At 41.0% G+C, this 19,272-nt stretch overlaps 2 protein-coding genes and 1 pseudogene across 2 annotated transcripts; 1 reads left to right on the forward strand and 2 right to left on the reverse strand.

Annotated features, from left to right (window-relative positions):
* Positions 1-563: 563 nt before the first annotated feature.
* LOC123457508 lies at positions 564-861 on the forward strand (annotated as a pseudogene).
* A 3,645-nt stretch (positions 862-4,506) lies between these two features.
* On the reverse strand, positions 4,507-5,130 carry LOC123457544 (transmembrane emp24 domain-containing protein 7-like). The gene has a single exon (XM_045141428.1). It carries the CDS (start codon positions 5,128-5,130, stop codon positions 4,507-4,509), a length of 624 nt encoding a protein of 207 aa, XP_044997363.1.
* A 556-nt stretch (positions 5,131-5,686) lies between these two features.
* Positions 5,687-13,369, reverse strand: LOC123457542 (vomeronasal type-2 receptor 116-like). The gene is made up of 5 exons (XM_045141427.1): positions 13,097-13,369; positions 11,896-12,708; positions 10,725-10,952; positions 10,220-10,343; positions 5,687-6,597 (listed from the first exon to the last, which is right to left on the reverse strand). Exons 1-5 carry the CDS (start codon positions 13,181-13,183, stop codon positions 5,687-5,689), a joined length of 2,163 nt encoding a protein of 720 aa, XP_044997362.1. The 5' UTR covers positions 13,184-13,369.
* Positions 13,370-19,272: the final 5,903 nt, after the last annotated feature.

Here is a 19,272-nt window from a genome sequence, read left to right on the forward strand (position 1 = left end):
ATACCGCCATCTTAACCGGAATTACCTCAGGGATTGTTGATTAAGGTTAAGCTTGCAACTTAAGTCTCCAGCAGCCCGGTGGAGGAGGTGTCACTGGGGGACACTGTGGGGGATCTTAAGTCCAGCCTTAAGGTGGGTTTAGAGCAGTGTGTGCTCAGACCATGTTTGCCAGCTGTATGGTGGTGTCTCTCTGCTGTCCATCTAAGGAAAAGGAAATCCAACTGCCACCTTTTAGTCAGGCTCAAAGACATCTGTTCTATCCATCAATCTATAGCAAGTTTAAATAAACAATGTGAAGAAAGGATCAGATACATTGCCTGTTATCAAGACTGATAGGAGGAGGTGGCAGCGGTGGGTCTCTGAACGCCTCTGCCCCCTCCTCCCGGCTTCAGATCCACATTTGCTACCTGTGGCGGTGGCCGCAGCGGACCTCAGCGCCCAGCACCGTCGTCACCCCCCTCTCCCCCCCCCCCCCGCAGTCCCGGCAGCGCAGGGCAGCGCTGGCCCACGCCCAAGCTCACGCATCCCAGCACTCAGTCCTTACCACTTCGTAGAGAAGGAAGATGAGCCAGTCCAGCTCCAAATCCAGCCAGCCCTTGGCCTCCAAGCAGGAAAACGATGGTACTGAGAAGCGCGGCCTTGGTAGGCCCACAAGCAGCCTCCGAAGGAGCCTAGTGGAGAGCCAACACCCAAGCGACCTCGAGGCCGACCAAAGGGAGCAAAAACAAGGGCGCTATCATGACCCGGAAAACCACCACAGCTCCAAGGAGGAAACCAAGGGGCAGACCCAAAACACTGGAGGAGGAGGAAGAGGAGGGCATCTCGCAGGAGTCCTCGGAGGAGGAGCAGGAGGAGCAGTGACCGCGCAGTGCCGCCTGAGGGCCGCGAGGAGCCGCTTCCTTCTGGGACTGGACGCTGGCTCCGGCCCGCCCGCCCACCCCACCGCACACTACCGCTCACCAGCTGCAGGGCTCTGCTGCCGCGTGGGGGGCCTCCATCCCGCACCCTCCTGCCCAGCGCACACACTTGCCTCTTCTCTTCCCAGACCAGGCTAACGTCCTCGTAGCCACAGCCTGCCCGCCCTCCCTCCCTTGCAGACGCTGCTCTCAGGCCCTTGGCTTGGGAGCCGCAGCTCCTGTGGCCTCTGTGTCTGGGAGCACTCCCCTTGCCTTAAAGGGGTCCCAAGCCCCATCTCATTCTGAACTGGCAGCAGGTGTTCCCAGAATAGGGGGATGCATAGAGCCCAGGATGCCCCAACCAAAACTGTCAGGGGGGTTCTCACCCAGTTCCTCCCACTACCTGGTGTAGGACAAGCTCTTGGGGTATGGGGAGCAGCAGGGCATGTGTTGAAGCCCCTCCCACTTCCCATTCCCTGAGACCTGATACCCACTGCTGTGACCATCACCACTTACCTAAGTTTCCTCTGGCAGGCTTGGGCTGCTCCCAACCGCCCTGCTTCCAACCTAGGCTTTCCTTCCAGTGGGGCACTAATAAGAAGCTAGCCCTGCATCTCCTGCTCCACCCTGCCCCCCAAGGTTCTGGCTCCATCCTTTCCTCTGTTCACAAACTACCTCTGGACAGTTGCGTTGTTTTTGTTCAATGTTCATTCTTAGAAATCCACCATTGCTGCTACCAGCGTGACGTTCATCCTCGTCACCTGCTCTGCCTGAATCCCTCCCCAGACAGGGAAGCGGGGCTGGGGCACCGCGGACGGGATTGCTGACCACCCAGGTCCCAGGGAGGGTGGGGCCTAGCCCCCTGGATGCTGCAGCACAGTCAGGAGGGTGGCCCCAGACTGACCGCAAGGGTATAGGGGCCACCTTCTCCCCTTGTTCTGTTGGAGAAGGGGGTGGCCATTTGTCCCAGCCTAGGGCCCCCTCTGTTTTCCTACTTGCAGTTACTTGAATAAAAAAAATCCTTTTCTGGAAAAAAAAAAAAGATTGATAGGAGCAAAATTCCCAGCACATTATCCATGTTTGTTACTAAATGATTATAATTACTCACTTGACAGATAATGAGAAAATTATTATTCTTTCTACTGCAAACGAACTCCAGAGGCATATGCAACTTTGAGAAACTGGATTTAAGTGAGTGTGATGAAAATGGACCCTGACCTGAAGGTTGTTCAAGGAAGCTGATAAATATCTTTTTTTTATGGTATTCAAATATGTATTTTGAGTTGTGTGAGCAAATATAAGTATGTGGGATATTCAAATTGCAGTAAAAGCTACAAAAGGAATACAGAAAGAAAAGATGAGCTCCTAATGATGGAATAGAAAGAAAAACTTATTTAGCTTTTGTGTATGTGCATTCTTACATATTCATATCCAGTTGAGTGGTTAGCTGTCAAAACTGGAACCAGTTACACCCAGAGTAGATTAAGTATGTACTATTTCTGACAATGGATCAGTAGTGATTTCAAGTTTTACTATATCTCAATGGTTTCATTAAGATTACTTACAGTAATATTTTAGTATCATGAAGTTTTGAGAGACACAGATTACATGAGTGTGTTAGTTATACCAATTTGGCAAAATTTATGGTGTTGAGTATTGGAACACAATAGAATACACTGGCATCCAGAAAAAGACATGTTACATATGCCCATGCCTAGCAGCCACATTAATATTGGTGCTTTAAACATTCACATCCAAACTCAAGGGACACTTAGAAAGCTGCAGGAATTTAGTACAAGAACCTAAGTAGATAAACATGAAAACTCTTAATCTTCTCTCTTTTTTCTTGGTTTTTCTAAGGTAGGGTCTCACTCTAGCTCAGGCTGACCTGGAATTCGCTATGTATTCTCAGGGTGGCCTTGAACTCTCGGTGATCCTCCTACCTCTGCCTCCTGAGTGCTGGGATTAAAGGCGTGCGCCACCACGCCCGGCTTAATCTTCTCTTTGTAATCCATCTGCAAGCATTGTTTAAGGAGTAGCTACTCGGCCTTAAAGAGTCCTAAAGTGTTCAAAGTACACTCACCCCTTGCTACACCATGACATCTGAAATTAGCAAGCAAGACAAATGGAATACATTTTGCTCTTACATACTAACATACTAAATGTATATTTTAGGAGAGCTTGGGACTGAGAACTAACTTGTAGTTGGTAATATTTAAGTGACTAGGATTGTTATTTAATCAGTATCCCATGGTATCACATACTGATGGCTCTATAATGTGTTCCATTTAGTCCCAATCACTTTTGGGTGAAGAAAGAAGGCATGGCAGAAAAGCAAGGCCATGCCTCCCCTTTCCCTGTTCAAACAGCCTAAAAGCCTTAAGTCAGTATACAATTTTCCATCATCTGATATTCTTTTCTGGGATATATGGAACAAGCTCTTACCTCAATGAGCTTAATCTACACAAGGTATAAGACACAAATAGTATCAACTCTACAGTATACAAAGTATAAACAATTTAGCACTCAACAGATGAACTACAAATCAATGATTTTATCAAATAGGAAACACATACCATTCTAAGTTTTTAAGTAATTTTAGTGCTGCTAACCAGAGATTATACAAACAAGACAAAAATAATAAAAGACAAAACCAACTTCTCATTGCATCATATCCATGAGGATAAAATGTGTGGCACAGATGTGACAAGAATAACTGTCAATTTAAAATGGGAGTGACTTGTAGACATTAAAATCACATATAAGCAGGAACTAGTGAATCAAATGTTAAAATGAAACAGCATCTTTTCCCTCTGTAAAAGCACTGGAAATCCAACGAGTATAGGCGACTGACTCACTAAGTGTTTTCCCATCTCACTCAACCTATTGTAGTGCCTATGGTTATTTTTTAATTATCCTATTAGTTATAACATTCTGATTTTCAAGGTCTGTATAAACTCCACTATGCTATTTTCTGTAGTAATACTTCTACAAAAATAACATGGCTAGCTAGTTATAAATCAGAATAAACACAAAATTATACATTTTCCAAATTAGTGGCAAATAAATTATATCATGACATATCAATTAAAATTGCATCAATAATAACTAACATTTCTATGGTAGACCCCCGCCACACACAAAAAATTAATCAGTGCAGAATAGGGCTTGGGCTACAGTTAATCACATTTGGTTTTCTTAAAAACACAACTTTATTCACTATAAACAATTAAAAGGCAGTTTTCTTCCTCCATAACACACACAGACTTTAAGGTTTTAGAAGTATCAACAACCTATAAGAAAAGTACTTTTAAATGGTTAAAACGAATCATAATACCAAAATTTAGTGTATGAAGAGTAGACAGAAACAACCAAGAAAAAAGTGGATCATTGGTGTTGAATATTTCACATGAATAGCCCAAAGTAAGTTCCAAAGTTTCTCCACCTTCACAAATTAAAAAAAGGTGTCCTTTCCAGTGTGGGCATATACATTATACATCTCTCATCAACAAGTTTAAGAGCAGGGTTTTAAAAGGTGGCAATATCAAGTTCTTCAGTACCTAAAATTGGAGGACAACGAAATTACAGCGGCATCCTTTCTCAGAACGCGTTAGGATCCTACACGAGTTGTGGTGGTTCTTTTATCTGAGAAAAAACTTTTCAGAAGGAACACCTGTCCTATGCTAACCACCAGAAGAACGAGGGCTTCTTCCACTGACCAATAGGCTACTCTTGTATTTAGATCTTCTGCTCGGCTTTGGCCTTGAGCTTCCCTCAGCCGGACATGAGTCTGATAGTCAGTAACAGACTTCAGAGCTTCGTGAATGGAAACAGATTCCACCTGGGTAAGGGCACTGACTCGGTTTTCACTGGGAAACAAAGGTGGATCTTCCCCAACTTGAAAATCTAAATACATGGTTTTATGTGTGAAAGTAGAGAACTCATTGCAGAAGCAAAATCTGTATGTCCCATTTTTGGAGGCCGTGAAGGTGAAACTATCATACCTTGTCTTCATCTCTTTGTATAACACTTTACCATCAGGATCTTCCAATCGACAGTCTACATCATAGTGACCACCAGTAATCACCTGGAACTCGAGGGCGCACGCGGTGCCCGGCGCGATGTCCTCGTAGAAGCGCTGCTTGGCATTGTCGGGCAGCTCGAAGGTGATCTCCAGCAGCAGCGCCGGGAGCCTCCAGCCCCAGCGGCCCACGGCGGCCGCCCAGCGCGGCATCGCGGCATCCCGGAGACGGCGGCGGTGGCCTCCATGGAGCTGCGGGGATCGACGCGCGGCAGGCCTCGGCCCCTACCGCCCGGCGGGAGAGCGCGGAAGAGCCACCGGGCCTTGGGGTCGGATGTGCGATGCTCACGGGGAGAGAGGACGGGAGGACTGCAGCCAGTCCAGAGATAAAGCAGGGAGAGAAGCAGCGGAAAAGGCCTAGTGGGCCAGAAGTCTTAAATATTTAATTTTAAAAATACATTTAGGGGCTGGAAAGATGCCTCAGTAATTAAGGCACTTGCCTGCAAAGCCTAAACGACCCAGGTTCAATTCCCTAGTACCCATGTAAAGCAATATGTACAAAGTGGCACATGCATCTGGAGTTTGTTTTCAGTGGCTAAAGGCCCTGGTGTGCTCATTCTCTCTGCTAGAAGTCCTGATAAATATCTTTAGAGAACAAATAAGAGTTATACATATGAACTAGTATTTTATCATTTTCTAATATTTAATGGCTATAATAATGAAAAGGTTTTTATGTGATATACACTAAATGAATACATATAAATTAAACTTAAAAATAAATTGGTTGTTTCTTCTTGATCCTCTGAACAGAATTTCTACTGGGTCTTAATAAAATGATGTAACACTTGGGGAAAAAGATGCAACCTAGCAATCCCACACTGGAGAACAAGATAGAGAAGACCTCCACTACCACCATGGCCTTCCCCTTGGTGCTATGGTAGACAGGGAGGAAGGTGAGCCACACACTGCAGAACACCAGCATGCTGAAGGTCAGGAACTTGGCTTCATTGAATGTGTCAGGCAGGTTTCTGGCCAGGAAAGCCACAGTGAAGCTCCCTACAGCCAGAGATCCAAGGTATCCCAGGACACAGTAGAAGGCAGTGACTGAGCCTTTATTACACACAATGATGATGTGACCATGTTCTGAGTGTGCATCAGTGTCCACAAAGGGAGGGGATGTTCCCAGCCAGAGTCCACAGAGAACAAGTTGGATCAAGGTACAGATGGGAATGATGAAGTTAGGTGCTCCTGATACCAGCAATCCCCTCATCTTTCTTCCTGGAGCAGTGGCCTTGAAGGCCAGAACCACAGTAAGTGTTTTGGCCAAGACGGTGGACACAGCCACAGTGAACAGAACTGCAAATGTGACCTGCTGCAGGATGCAGGTGACTATGTTGGGATATCCAATGAAGAGTAATGAACAGAGAAAACAAAACTTGAGGGAGATGAGCAGGATGTAGCTGTTTGTTCGATTATTGGCCTTTACAATCGGTGTGTCCTGGTTCTTCACAAAAACCCCAAGAACAAGAGCAGTGAGTGCAGAGAAGCACAGGGCCAAGCAAGCCAGAGCCATCCCCAGGGGGTCTTCATAAGACAGAAATGTTACAATTTTTTTGAGACAGTGAGTTTGCTTTTTGTTGGCATACTGATCGATTGGGCACTTCACACATTGATCCATATCTGGCAGACAAAGCAAAGTATCATCAGGAGAGTGGCAGTCTTTCCTTCTTAGTCACAGCACAGTACAAACAAGTGTTTTAGAGGCGAAGCATATTTGTATTCCTTGTTCCTACTGACAAAAATCAAGGTAGATAGTTCAATAACCATGATTCCCAATTAAAAAGACTATCATATTATGGTATAAAAACACAGATATCTTTTAAAATATTTTTATTTGTTTGCAAGCAGAGTGAGAAAGAGAGACAATGACAGAATGGGTTCACAGAATCTGTTGCCACTTCAAATAACCATTAGATATGTGTGCCACTTTGTGCATCTCATTGTAACAAAGTATTTGGGAATTGAACAGGACTGGTTAGGTATTGCAGGCATGCATCATAACTGCTGATTGATCTACCCAGCCTAGCAATGCTGTATTTTATCCATTTAATTGGCCCTATATATTCTCTTGATCCTTTATCTTCAAATAATAAAATAATGTTGTTGTAATGTAATAGAATGCTACAACATAGCTTAGATGAAACATTTCTTATGATTTCTACTGCTGGAGAGGTGGGTTAGTGAATAAGCCCTTGTCTGCAAAGCCAAAGGACTTACATTTGACTTACTAGATCCCTCAGAAGTCAGACACACAAGGGGACATATGAGCAAGTCACATATGTGCACAAGTTGACATATGTGTCTGAAATTTGACTGCATTGGCTGGAGATCCTGGCCCACCAATTCTCTCTCTGTGTCTCTCTCCTGCCCTTAGTTTCTTTAATAAAAAAGAAACAGGTTTTCCTCAAAAAATAATAATGATAATACTCACTCAGAATTGTATAAACAGTGCAGTCCAAGATCAGAGGGGTACATGGTTATATGTCTTCTTTAAAACAGTCTTTTTTAAAAAAAATTATTTATTTATTTATTTGAGAGTGACAGACACAGGGAGAAAGACAGATAGAGGGAGAGAGAGAGAATGGGCACGCCAGGGCCTCCAGCCTCTGCAAATAAACTCCAGACACGTGGGCCCCCTTGTGCATCTGGCTAACGTGGGACCTGGGGAATTGAGCCTTGAACCTGGGTCCTTAGGCTTCACAGGCAAGTGCTTTACCGCTAAGCCATCTCTCCAGCCCCTTTAAAACAGTCTTTTAAACATCCATAAAGGGAGGGAGGGACAGCACTCATGCTGCTGTTGACTTGGGAGGGAGGAAGGGAGGGCCTTGCAGGTAGCACAGCAGAGAACCTGATCAGGGACAGTGGCTGAGACTAGGGTCTACTGGGCCACAAGGGAGTGTGGAAATCCGTTGATTGCCCCTCCATACTCTCCCACAGATGTTGCCTGATATTACCGTGAAAGCTGAGTCATGATTAGGTGGACACTGTCTTGACCAGAGGCACTTTTGCTGTCTTTTATTATTGCTGTTGTTGCTGTCCTTGTTTTTTCTTTTTGTTTTTGTTTTTTGAGGTAGGGTCTCACTGTAGCTCAGGCTGACCTTGAATTCACTATGTAGTATCAGTGTGGCATTGAATTCATGGAAATCTTCCCACCTTTGCCTCCAGAGTGCTGGAATTAAAGGCATGCATCACGCCTGGCTCTTTGATGTATTTTGAAAACCTTTTATTTATATTTTGACAAAGACCATAAATTTCGACAATAAAATGTGATTGTTCCTTTTCAGCATGGTTTCATATCTTATGAAGTCTTTGTCTGTATCAAGGTGATGCCCTATGGCTTTGTCCTTAGATGGCAGTTCATACATACAATTGTTTCAAAACTTATTTTTAAGAAATACAGCCAGGCATGGTGGCACACGCCTTTAATCCCATCACTAGGGAGGCAGAGATAGGAGGACCATAGTGAGTTCAATGCCACTCTGAGACTATATAGTGAATTCCATGTCAGCCTGAGCTACAGTGAGAACCTACCTCAAAAACAAAACAAAACAAAACAAAAAAAAAACCCAAAGATGAACAAATAAATAAATATTATAAAAATGAAATTGAAGATACCGATATATAATTCACACCAATATCACTATTGCTTAAACCCATTTCCTTGGCATAGGTATTAATGTACTAATCTGGAGAGGACATAGCATTTACCTATTTCTCCAAATTCTGCCTCCATAACCCTTGGTCTATGTTTTAACAGAATTTGGTCAGGAAATTATTGAGAAAGCATTATGAGCAAGATGTTTTTCCAACTTTGATAATATTGAATATGATGCATAATAGTGAATTGGAGAGAAATTCCTCCCACCTGTAAGTTGTATTTTCTATCATGGTGTTTCACAATTTTGATCGTGATCACATTGAATCATAAAATAGGATTAAAAAGCATTATATGCTATCCCATATTCAGTATTTTCATTAAGGAATATGGTATTTTTACATTTATAATTCAAATCTTACTTTTCTTAAGTATGTTTTTGAAATTTATGTGCATACGATTTTATTGTGTAGGCGTGTCATAGTTAGTCTAGTTTATATGGGTGTCAATTCCACTTTATTTGCTACAAGTAGCATGGACAGCATGCACAAAAATAAAACACTTTCCATATTAATATGAATCTCATCCATCACCTCTATAGTTTGTATGTAACAAAATAATTTGAATTGTATGTATGGTATTATCTGAATAAACATAGTTTTTATTTTCTTTCCAATAATAGTTTTAAATTCTTTTTTATGACTTTATCCAATCACATCTAAACAAATTAAAATCACTCATTCCTCTTTTACATTATGTATCAACACCACTCCCTACCTACTTTAATTTCTGGTACACTGGAAATGTGACCTGGGTATGAGAGTACCTTGAAGACTTTAATAGATCAATTTTCATATAATTACTTAAGTCCCTTTGATTGTATTGATTGCAGCCTTTAAGGTCTACTATAACATCTCACCTCCATGTTTGCTTCTCTTCTCAAGTGTAAACTAGAGGGCAACATTAAATAATACCTATTCATCCACTCAGTGCTCAACCTAGTACTCTTGACATCCTAGAAATACATGCTTATTTTTATTCTTATATTTGATCATCAAACATTTCCCATTACCTCCTTAAATGCTTGGATGCATATCTAAAATAACACTTTTGACATTTTAATCAGACTATTTTGGTTTTTTGAAACAAGATTTTGATGTTTGTGATATTCCATGTCTAGATTCTTTAAATTAACTTTTATTTCTGAACTACTTTGCATATTCTCACTAGATACTGGTTCCCAGTATGAGTGGAGAAACAATCGAACTGGAGAATTACTCCCTGTGGTGGTTTGATGCAGGTGTCCCCATAACTTAGGTGTCTCAATGCTAGGTTCCCAGCTGATGGAGATTTGGGAATTAACGTCTGCTGGAGCCTGTGTCTTGTTGGGGGTGGGCTTATGACTGTTATAGCCAGTATCCTCATGGCAGTGTTTGGCACACTTTCCTGTTGCTATTGTCCACCTTAGGTTTGTCAGGGTGTGATGTCCACCCTCTGCTCATGTCCTCATTTTCTCCTGCCATTGTGGAGCTTCCCCTTGAGCTGTAAGCCAAAATAAACCTCTTTTTCACACAAGCTGCTCTTGGTTGGGTGATTTCTACCAGCAATACAAGCCTGACTGCAATACTCCCTAAACTATCAACTTACCCATATTGTTAGAAATCTCATTTGCTGGGCAGGGGAAACAAACAAAACAGCAGGCTGCCTTTCCCTTCTGCCAGAACTTCCTGAAACCAGGCCTGCAAGTCTCACTGCACACAGAGGAGGGAATCTGAGGAAAACCAGAAATGTGTTTGTAACAGGTAGGAAGTTCATCTACTTCATTCATAATTATGAGTTAAAATAATGCAGCATTAATAAACTTATTTTCCAAGCCTATAATAAAATTGAAAGGTCAAACTCCATTTAATACTTTGTATGTTGTCATGCATATGGAGATTTTGATAAAACATTTTGTTTGCTATGAATAGCTTTTAAAAGATAGAAAGGAAATCAAGCAGGCTTGAAAAGAAACCCTAAACAAGTTGTTCTTGACCTAATGGGGAGGGGGTTCACATTGCCCCACATTATTTTTGTTCTTTATGTACTCAATAAATAACTATGTAAATAAAAATAACTTTAGAGGAATGCATTACAGTTAGAGAAAACCTACCTGCCTACTTCCTGTTGTCCACTTTTTTGTCTTATCAGACAAATACAATTGCTGACCAATATTCAGATATGGAGAAAACTGTCCTATTTTGACCTTTATTCCAAGACCTCGTGGAAAATTCCACATGTGGAGAATATCATAGTCTGCATCAATCTTTGTATTCTCATTAACTGTCACTAGGTCTCCAACAGGGTTAATAAATTGTATGTTCTTCAGAGTATGGTAAAACTAAAAGAGATATATCATTTTGCAATTACGTATGTACACACATATAGACATACTCTATGTAATATCTCTTTTTTGCAACCCATCATTCATAAGAAAACTTCATTGTATGTACCTAATAGTGCATAATAAATGAAAATCCACTGATTGATACAGTATTACTGTATTTTTATGTTTGTTTTTGGAGAATCTTCTAAAATATTAGGCCAGGTTAATGAGATAAGCCTTTAAATCCATTATATTTACAAAAATCAAAAGAACATTAACTAAAGCATTATTGTCTTTAGTAATTGCGGTGATACAGAATTCTTTAACAACTCATGTGACCTGTCAATCACACAAATAGGATACTTTGGCATGGGAAAAGCAAGTTCACATCTTGATATTCAAACACTTCATGATTACAAAAACCTGGGATTATGTTTCAAATACTTAGAACAGTTGGGCATGGTATCAGGATGATTGGGCACATAAAATACATCACTGAAATCTTTATAGACATGAGCAAGATGAACATGTCTCTAATAAATCTATAGGTTAGTTAACCAAACTTGGAACAATCACACTGAATGCAGGTGGCACTATCCCACGGGACAAGGGTTTCTAATCAGTGAAAATTGGCAGACCACATATACTCATCACTCTCTGCTGACAGGCTGTGTATGCCATGGGCACAGTTTTGTCATACTCTTGCTTCCATGCTGTTATCAACATGATGGACTGTACACTTGAAGTGTGAACCAGAGTGAAACTATTCTCCACTAAGTTTCTTTTGTCAGGTATTTCCAGCCCCCCCCCCCAAAAAAAAAGTAACTAAAAACACACATCTAGATTTACTTTCTAGGAAATAAAACAATACACAAATATTTTTAATTTGGAAAACTACTCCCAATACCAGTGTTTTCTAAAATATGTGTGCAACCACTAAGAAGGTAATATTGATGACACTACATACCTTTGGGCAGTCAAGTAGGTTTTGAGGTGTCCTTGGCTGAACATCTACCTGTTGAAATAATGTTTCATGAAGGGCATATGCCCAAGCATACACAGCATTGTATAGATTGTAATTCTCTTCATTCATGGCCATGTCAAATCCTTGATCTGCATACCATTCTAATGAAGTGTTAGGTAAACACATGCTCTGTGATTGGCATTTAGATTCATTGTCTGAACAATTAAAGTTCATCCATTCTGATTTCAGCAGTGAAATATCTATTGGATATGTGGAAGTGCTCATTGTTTGGATAAATTTTTTGAAATTGGGAATCTCATGATGGTGGGTTGAAAAAACAATTGTCCCAAGGAATGAGTCAAGCATGAAATCTCCTTTCATATTTGTGATGACATCTAACTGTAAGGTGGTAACCCAGATCCTCTCTATGCCTAAATAAGCCCATCTTATAAAACTCAATTCTAGTGTAGAATTCATTTCCCCATAAATGATAACAACATTTGCCAATGATGTCACAATCTGTTTATAATATATCTCAGCCCTTGTATTGTATAACTCCATGTCTAATGAGATCACATTCACAAAGGCTAAACAGAGTTCATTTCCTTGTATGTTTTCTCTCAAGTCTGAGAGAAATTGGGTACCTTGGTCATCATCAGAGATGACCAGCCCCACCCAGGTCCAGTTGAAATGAAGCAATAAGGAGACCATGGCAAAAGCCAGTCTTGTGTTCTTGGGGGCAATCTGATACAGATGAGGGTACTGATAATGGTCACTCAGAATAGGATGAAATGGACCATAGTGAATCTAAAGGACACAGAACATAGAAATAAACATGAGGAAGGGAATTGGAAGAAAACTCAGTGTACGATCTGAAATGTGTTAATCATTACTTGGGAAGAATGGTGAGAAGTATGATTGTTCACCTCATTATTGATCATATTTCACTATCCATAAGACTCTGGAAAATTAATGAACAATTTAAGGGTTGTAGGAAATCCCTTTGCATATTGCCACATCCCTCGTGTAAATTTTTAAAAATTAAGTGCTGATAACCCACCAAGTTACAGATTATTATCCCAGTAAAGTATACGTAACAATATATGCATAATCAAGTACCCTATTGAAATATCCCTAGGCACATATGAAAAGTAATAAAGGGAACAAGTTTATAGCATTTATAGCACAGTCTCACCTGTGCATGATGAAAGATCTTCAGAAATGTCCCAATTTTGCTACTTGCTGCCCATGTTGGTCCTGTAAGTAGTATACCACATCCCATCAATTTACAGCTGTAATTAGGAAGCTTGCGATATATAACTGCTCTCCAACGTAAGAAAATTATAATTTTAAATGAATCGTCACACTTGTCAGGAAAGAAATTAAATTTCAAAGAGATGTTGGGTAAAAGGTTGGGATTCTTGTTGATCTCCTCGGTGACAAAAATCAGTGTCAGAATATATTGATATTTTTTGACTGGCAAACTAAAAAGAAACAAAGTGATCATTATGGATAAGGCTTCAAGCAGGATAATCTTCAAAGCAAATAGAGTGGACATGTAATACATACAATAAATGAGGCTTTCTCCTGAACTTTTCATGTTACCGTTCACCTTTATGTGAGGATATGAAACCACATGACATAGGGAACAACTATGCATTTTTAAATTATGTAATGACAGACCATTCATACATGTATTTATTTTGTTGTAAACATGTCTAAAGAGCTGGTTTCATCCTTAGCACACAAGAATCTTTTGAGAAGGCTGTAGGTCATCTGTCAACTTGATAGTAGACCTACATCACACAGTAAATCTGTTCATATGTTAATCCTAAAATTCACAGTTTTAAGAAATGAAAAATAAACGTAGCAGTGCTGTAGTTTGTGGTGTTTTGGTGTGTATATGTGTGTAATATTCATCTTCAAGTTTGTGGTGGACCACATTGTACGTGTGTGTGTGGAAGAGGACATATGCTTGTTTCAGTGGGGACACCTTAAATTAGTGTAAGTTGTTTTTTCTATGTCACTTTACTAAATTGGTGCACACCAAGTCGTCATAATAATTACATGTAATCTTCCTCTTCCCCCCCCCCAAGCCTCTTTCCTCATTCTTAGTTTATCTGCTTTCAAACTACATGTTTCCTTTGGTACTCTCCCCTGTTCCATCCCCTTTTATTCACGTCTCTGGGCAGAAGTGATGTTTACTAAGTCTTTTTAAAAATATATTTTATTTATTTAAAAGAGAAAGGAAGAGGTATATATGGAGAGAATGGGCATGCCAGGTTCTCTAATCTCTCTAAGCAAACTCCAGAAGCATGTGCCACTTTGTGCATCTGGATTATGTGGGTCCTAACGAATTGAACCTGGCCCTTAACCTTTGCAGGCAAGCACCTTAACCATGAGTCTTTATTTGCTTAATTATTGTATTATTATTGGTCGTTGTCTGTAGATTCTAGAACATGCATTCTATTCTGTTCAATTTGAAGCATTACTTTGTGTCCTCTAAGGGTTGCCTTAGTGTCCAATGTTTCCTGGAGCCTTTATTTATCATGGAAAGATATTCCCCCTAATATAGGAAATAGTTTGGCGATATAACACTTTGTGCAGCTTGTGGTTATTCAATAATATAAAGTCATTTTGCCAAGCTCGTCTTGTTTTTAGAGTCTACTGAACAATCTCTTCTGCTAGTCTTGCTTTTATATGTCACTGAATGTTTCTGTCATGAGCTCTTGGTACCCTTTCTTACTTCTGTGTATGTACAGTTTTTACTATAACATGACCTCAGTAGTTTCCTTTTGGGTCCTGCATGGTTGTTGTTTACTAGGCCTCTTGTACCTGGATAGCATCTTTTCTCCTACATAGGAGAAATTTTCTTCTGCAACCTTTTTTCAATAAATTTTGTACCTTTACTCCGGGTTTATTTCATTCTATGCACATAATGTGCATGTTTGTCCCTTCCATCGTGTTGCAAATATCACCTGTGTCCTTCATACATTTTGATCTTATTAATTGTGATCGAATATTTAACTCTTTTACCTTGTCTTTAAGTTCTGATATTCTGTCTTCAATAGGATGCAGTTCATTGGAGAGGATTTCTACAGAGACTTTTATTTGGGTTATTATGTTTTTTACTTCCAGAATCATTTCAGCTTTCCTTTTTACTGGTATGTTATCCATTTGTAGAATTCTATTACAATATTCTGCTTTGGAATATCTATTTAAGTGTGTTGTTTGCTTCTTTTGTCTTGGAATTAATTCAACACTTATTTCTGTTCTCTTACAATTCATTCTCTTTAGGACTTCTGGTCAAGATGATTATGTGCCTATTGATGTCTCACTTCACATGGAAGGAAAGGCAACATTTTTGGGGCTCCCTGGGGTTCTTAGGGGTGTGTATATCCTGGTAGACCTCCAGTGAGAGGGCACAGAGTAGGGAATCTACTGATTTCCACGCCCTCAGGTAGCACACCAGTCTCCCAAACTCCTCAAGCACCCTTCTCAGCTGCAGCCCCAGCCGCTGTTCCACCCATGTACCAATGGATTCCCCCTGCACTAACCATGGGCTGGCTAAGTGGATTTAGGCCGGTAGGCTAGAATTCCCCCTGCCCTAGGCTTTCCTGCCACCAGGGAGCCCCAGGAATGACCACTGTCCCACTGGCCACCCCTCCATGTGCAGACCCAGACCAGTAAGCTATTGTTCATCCTTCACTCACCCTTTCCACAACCCTTCAGGGACTGCTGCCCATCCCTCCACATCACCTGACCTGCAGCAGGCCCATATCCCTGCCCTACCTTGTAAGAAGACCTGACAATCCCACCCACCCACTGATACAAGGTCCCAATGGACCCCTGTGTCCCATACCTTCGTACCTCAGCATCTCATAAGCACCACACAATACCATCCTCTCCCTTCCACAGCCCAGATGAAACACCAGTCTGCTTTGTCCCCATTCCCCGATCCCGGCCCCCTTCGGATACCTGACCACACAGTCCCATACCCTGAAGCACTGTCCAGCAAACCCCTTCATCTGGTCCTTGGGCCCCCCACCTGAGCCTCATGGTCTCCTTCCCTCTGAGAAGACAGGCCCCATATCCATTAGAATCTTAATTGAAGCAAACATTAAAGGGAATAATCATTGGAGACACTTAAAGGGTAAATTATGGCTTTCTCTTAAATTAAATATGATTCCTACACTGTGATGGGCAGACCACAGTGCAAAAGGAATAACATGAAAAATCAAATGCAAGTAACAAGATTTCCCAGACACACAATGGGCAGCTCTAATAAAAACATACAAGAGACAATTGGACCAGATAGGAGGGGTGGAAGGGCTTGGGAAGGCACAGGGGGATGGAGATCTAAACAAAACCAAATCCAAATGTGTTTGTACCATAGAAAATTTTCTTCTTGATACCAGACTAAAAGTTATATCCCTCAGTAGTAGCATGGAAGGATTGTCCGGCAAGATGGGCCCTGAGGAGAACTGGCTTAAGGCTTATCCTAATCTATTTGGCCCTGGCTGACAAATCCAAGTACCAGAAATTAGTTACAAACCATGTTAAGTTTTTGACTGAAGAGACATATGAGTTCCCCAAAATAAGACAAACTCTGTCAAAGCACAAAGCATGATTATCCATATAAGGGGAGAAATGAGAGCCTATTGCTGTAGAAACCACACACACATGGCCAATCAGAATATTGCAGAACATTGAGAGATCTGGCTTAATCTAGAAGGAAGTCAGTTCCTAGATTGTTAACTCATATAGTGCTGAAAGCACAACATTAGTTTCTGGATACAATCATCAAACATTGCTGTGAGAAAGCAGGGGACTTTCTGATAGGCAAGCAACCAACCTGACAAGATGTACACAGCTGTGCAAAAGTAGAACCCACCATAGGTAAGCAACCGGTTGTTTTCTGATGGGTTAAGTAATCTGCTCAGTGGAAAGGAAACCATAGCTACAGTTAGGAAAAATTCTGAATCCTATGGAGACCACGATTATAGACTCCAATGAGAAACATGCACTACTCTTTGGCCAAAAGTGACACTACAGGGCTGGAGAGATGGCTTAGTGGTTAAGCACTTGCCTGTGAAGCCTAAGGACCCTGGTTTGAGGTTCGGTTCCCCAGGTCCCACCTTACCAGATGTACAAGGGGGCGCACGCGTCTGGAGTTCATTTGCAGAGGCTGGAAGCCCTGGCGCGCCCATTCCCTCTCTCCCTCTATCTGTCTTTCTCTCTGTGTCTGTCGCTCTCAAATAAATAAATAAATAAATAAAAATTAAAAAAAATTGACACTACAGCCATCAAAATCTCTCTAAATGAACAATTCTTATACACTTTAACCTATTCTGATCTCACTCTAAGTTGGAGAATTTTTTTTTCTTTTTCTGAAAACAGCTAGAACAAAGGACCACCAAAATCTACCAAGAGGACAAGGATCACTGACTCCATGTCAGCTAATGAGCCATCTCAAGCACAGAGGCTAAGGCCCAAATGAAAACACAAAGAATTTGTGAGATGAGCAAGAAAGCCTGGCAACGTGAGCCAGATGATGGAGACACACCGAAAATATTCCAAATGTGCTAAAGCAGAAATCCCTGATGCTGAGACTTCCACACTAAAAGTAAAGCACACTGACCAAGTCTCAGGAAATTTTGTGGAAGGGTGGGCAGAAAGAATGTAAGAGCCACAGAGTGGGATAAAATATCTAGGAGCATTGCCTACCCCCATGATGAGACTTCTGTCCTCTCAACTCATCACCCACAACTACATGGTGAATGCCAGCGATACCACTCAAAAGGGTCCTCAGTGGAAGAGGGGCAGGGAAAAGGGGAATGATGGTACCAACACTTCATGTATCAATATGAAGTATTAACTTAATGAAAAGAAAGTATTAAAGAGAAGTGTAAAACATGTTTTCATCATGCCAATCCTGCTATTATATGGTAGTGGCTGCCATGTAACACAAGTAACACTTGTCAGTTTAGGATCTCAGCAGGGACTTAAGTAATCATTACATTGGGTGACATCTCCTATTCTACCAGGAGTACAGATATTCTACAGTCCTTTCTTAACTGCATGCTTCACTGATGTGTGAGCGCAAATACTGATCAAATATCTGACTGATTATATTTCAAATCTTTGATACTCTTATGTCCAAATACAACACAATAAAAGAGGAAAACAGTCAATAGTTGTCACCTTTCTTCTTCCTGTATCCAATTTCAAAAGGAAGGAAATATCATTGAATCTCATGTACACATTATCTTAGAGACTTGTAACTATGAGAAAAGTCTGTCTAGGGTTAGACAGACAAAGAAAATTGTTCCCTTTCCACAGACTTTAGGAATGCATGAAAGATGAGAAGAAACTTGGAGGGACACTTTGTCTCAGCCACTTAAGGTTGAACAAATACCAGTGGTATTTATTGTCAGGAAAAGGAGGATCTAATATGAAATCACTGTGTCCCCCAAATTCTGGCTCTGTACCTTGGAGTATTAAAAAAAATTCAGATACATTTGACTGTGGGAAAATGCTGCTCATTAAAAGACAAAATAAATTTTGGTTCATTTACAATTGGTATGCTTAGGAAAGAAAGAGCCAGAGATCCAAAAAGTGTTACTGTAATCATATACAGACTTCTTACACATTATTCAAAACTTCCAAATACAAGATTAAGAAACACAACTGGCACTTACTGGGGAAGCTCACTTCTTAAGTTTCTTTGACTACTAGGTTTCTGTGATGTCTGAATTTCAAAAAGACAGTCCTTCCACATGTTTCCATTATTTTCTGTGTTTTGCGTTATTCTCCAAAAGCAACTGGTTTTTGTCAAACTGCAGAAGAGGACAAAAAGCATCACAAACAGTAAGATAAAAATGAATCTGATCAGCTTCCCCATGTCTCAAGGCTCTCAGTCTGAGCTCAGATGTAGTGTGCAGCTCCCAGTCGATAAACAAAGCACATATGCATGTTTGTGTGTGCATCTACCCTTACTACTATTGCTGATAAGAGGCAATATATATATTCCTAATATTTTTCTTTCCAGTCTGTGACACCCTCCCTTGAGTACAGAGCACAACCCTGGGGCTCTGCATCTGAGGTCTATACCAAGGTCAACAACACAATTTGAAAACATGTTGTGAAGATCATCTCTGCTCTCAGGTGATATGAGTTCATGCATGTCCAGGCAAGAATGCTACTGGGATAATATCCTGAGCACACTTGGGCACAGACTAATGTCAACAAGCCATTCAGATGAACAACACCTAAAACCATGTAAGTGGATTTCATCAGACTTTCCAAAGCAGGAGGTGAGGTGAAAAGGTCAGAAAGGTTTCCTGCCCATCATAGCTAAAGAAGACATGT

The sequence above is a fragment of the Jaculus jaculus genome, unplaced genomic scaffold (assembly GCF_020740685.1).
Source record: "Jaculus jaculus isolate mJacJac1 unplaced genomic scaffold, mJacJac1.mat.Y.cur u25, whole genome shotgun sequence".
Lineage (NCBI taxonomy): Eukaryota > Metazoa > Chordata > Mammalia > Rodentia > Dipodidae > Jaculus > Jaculus jaculus.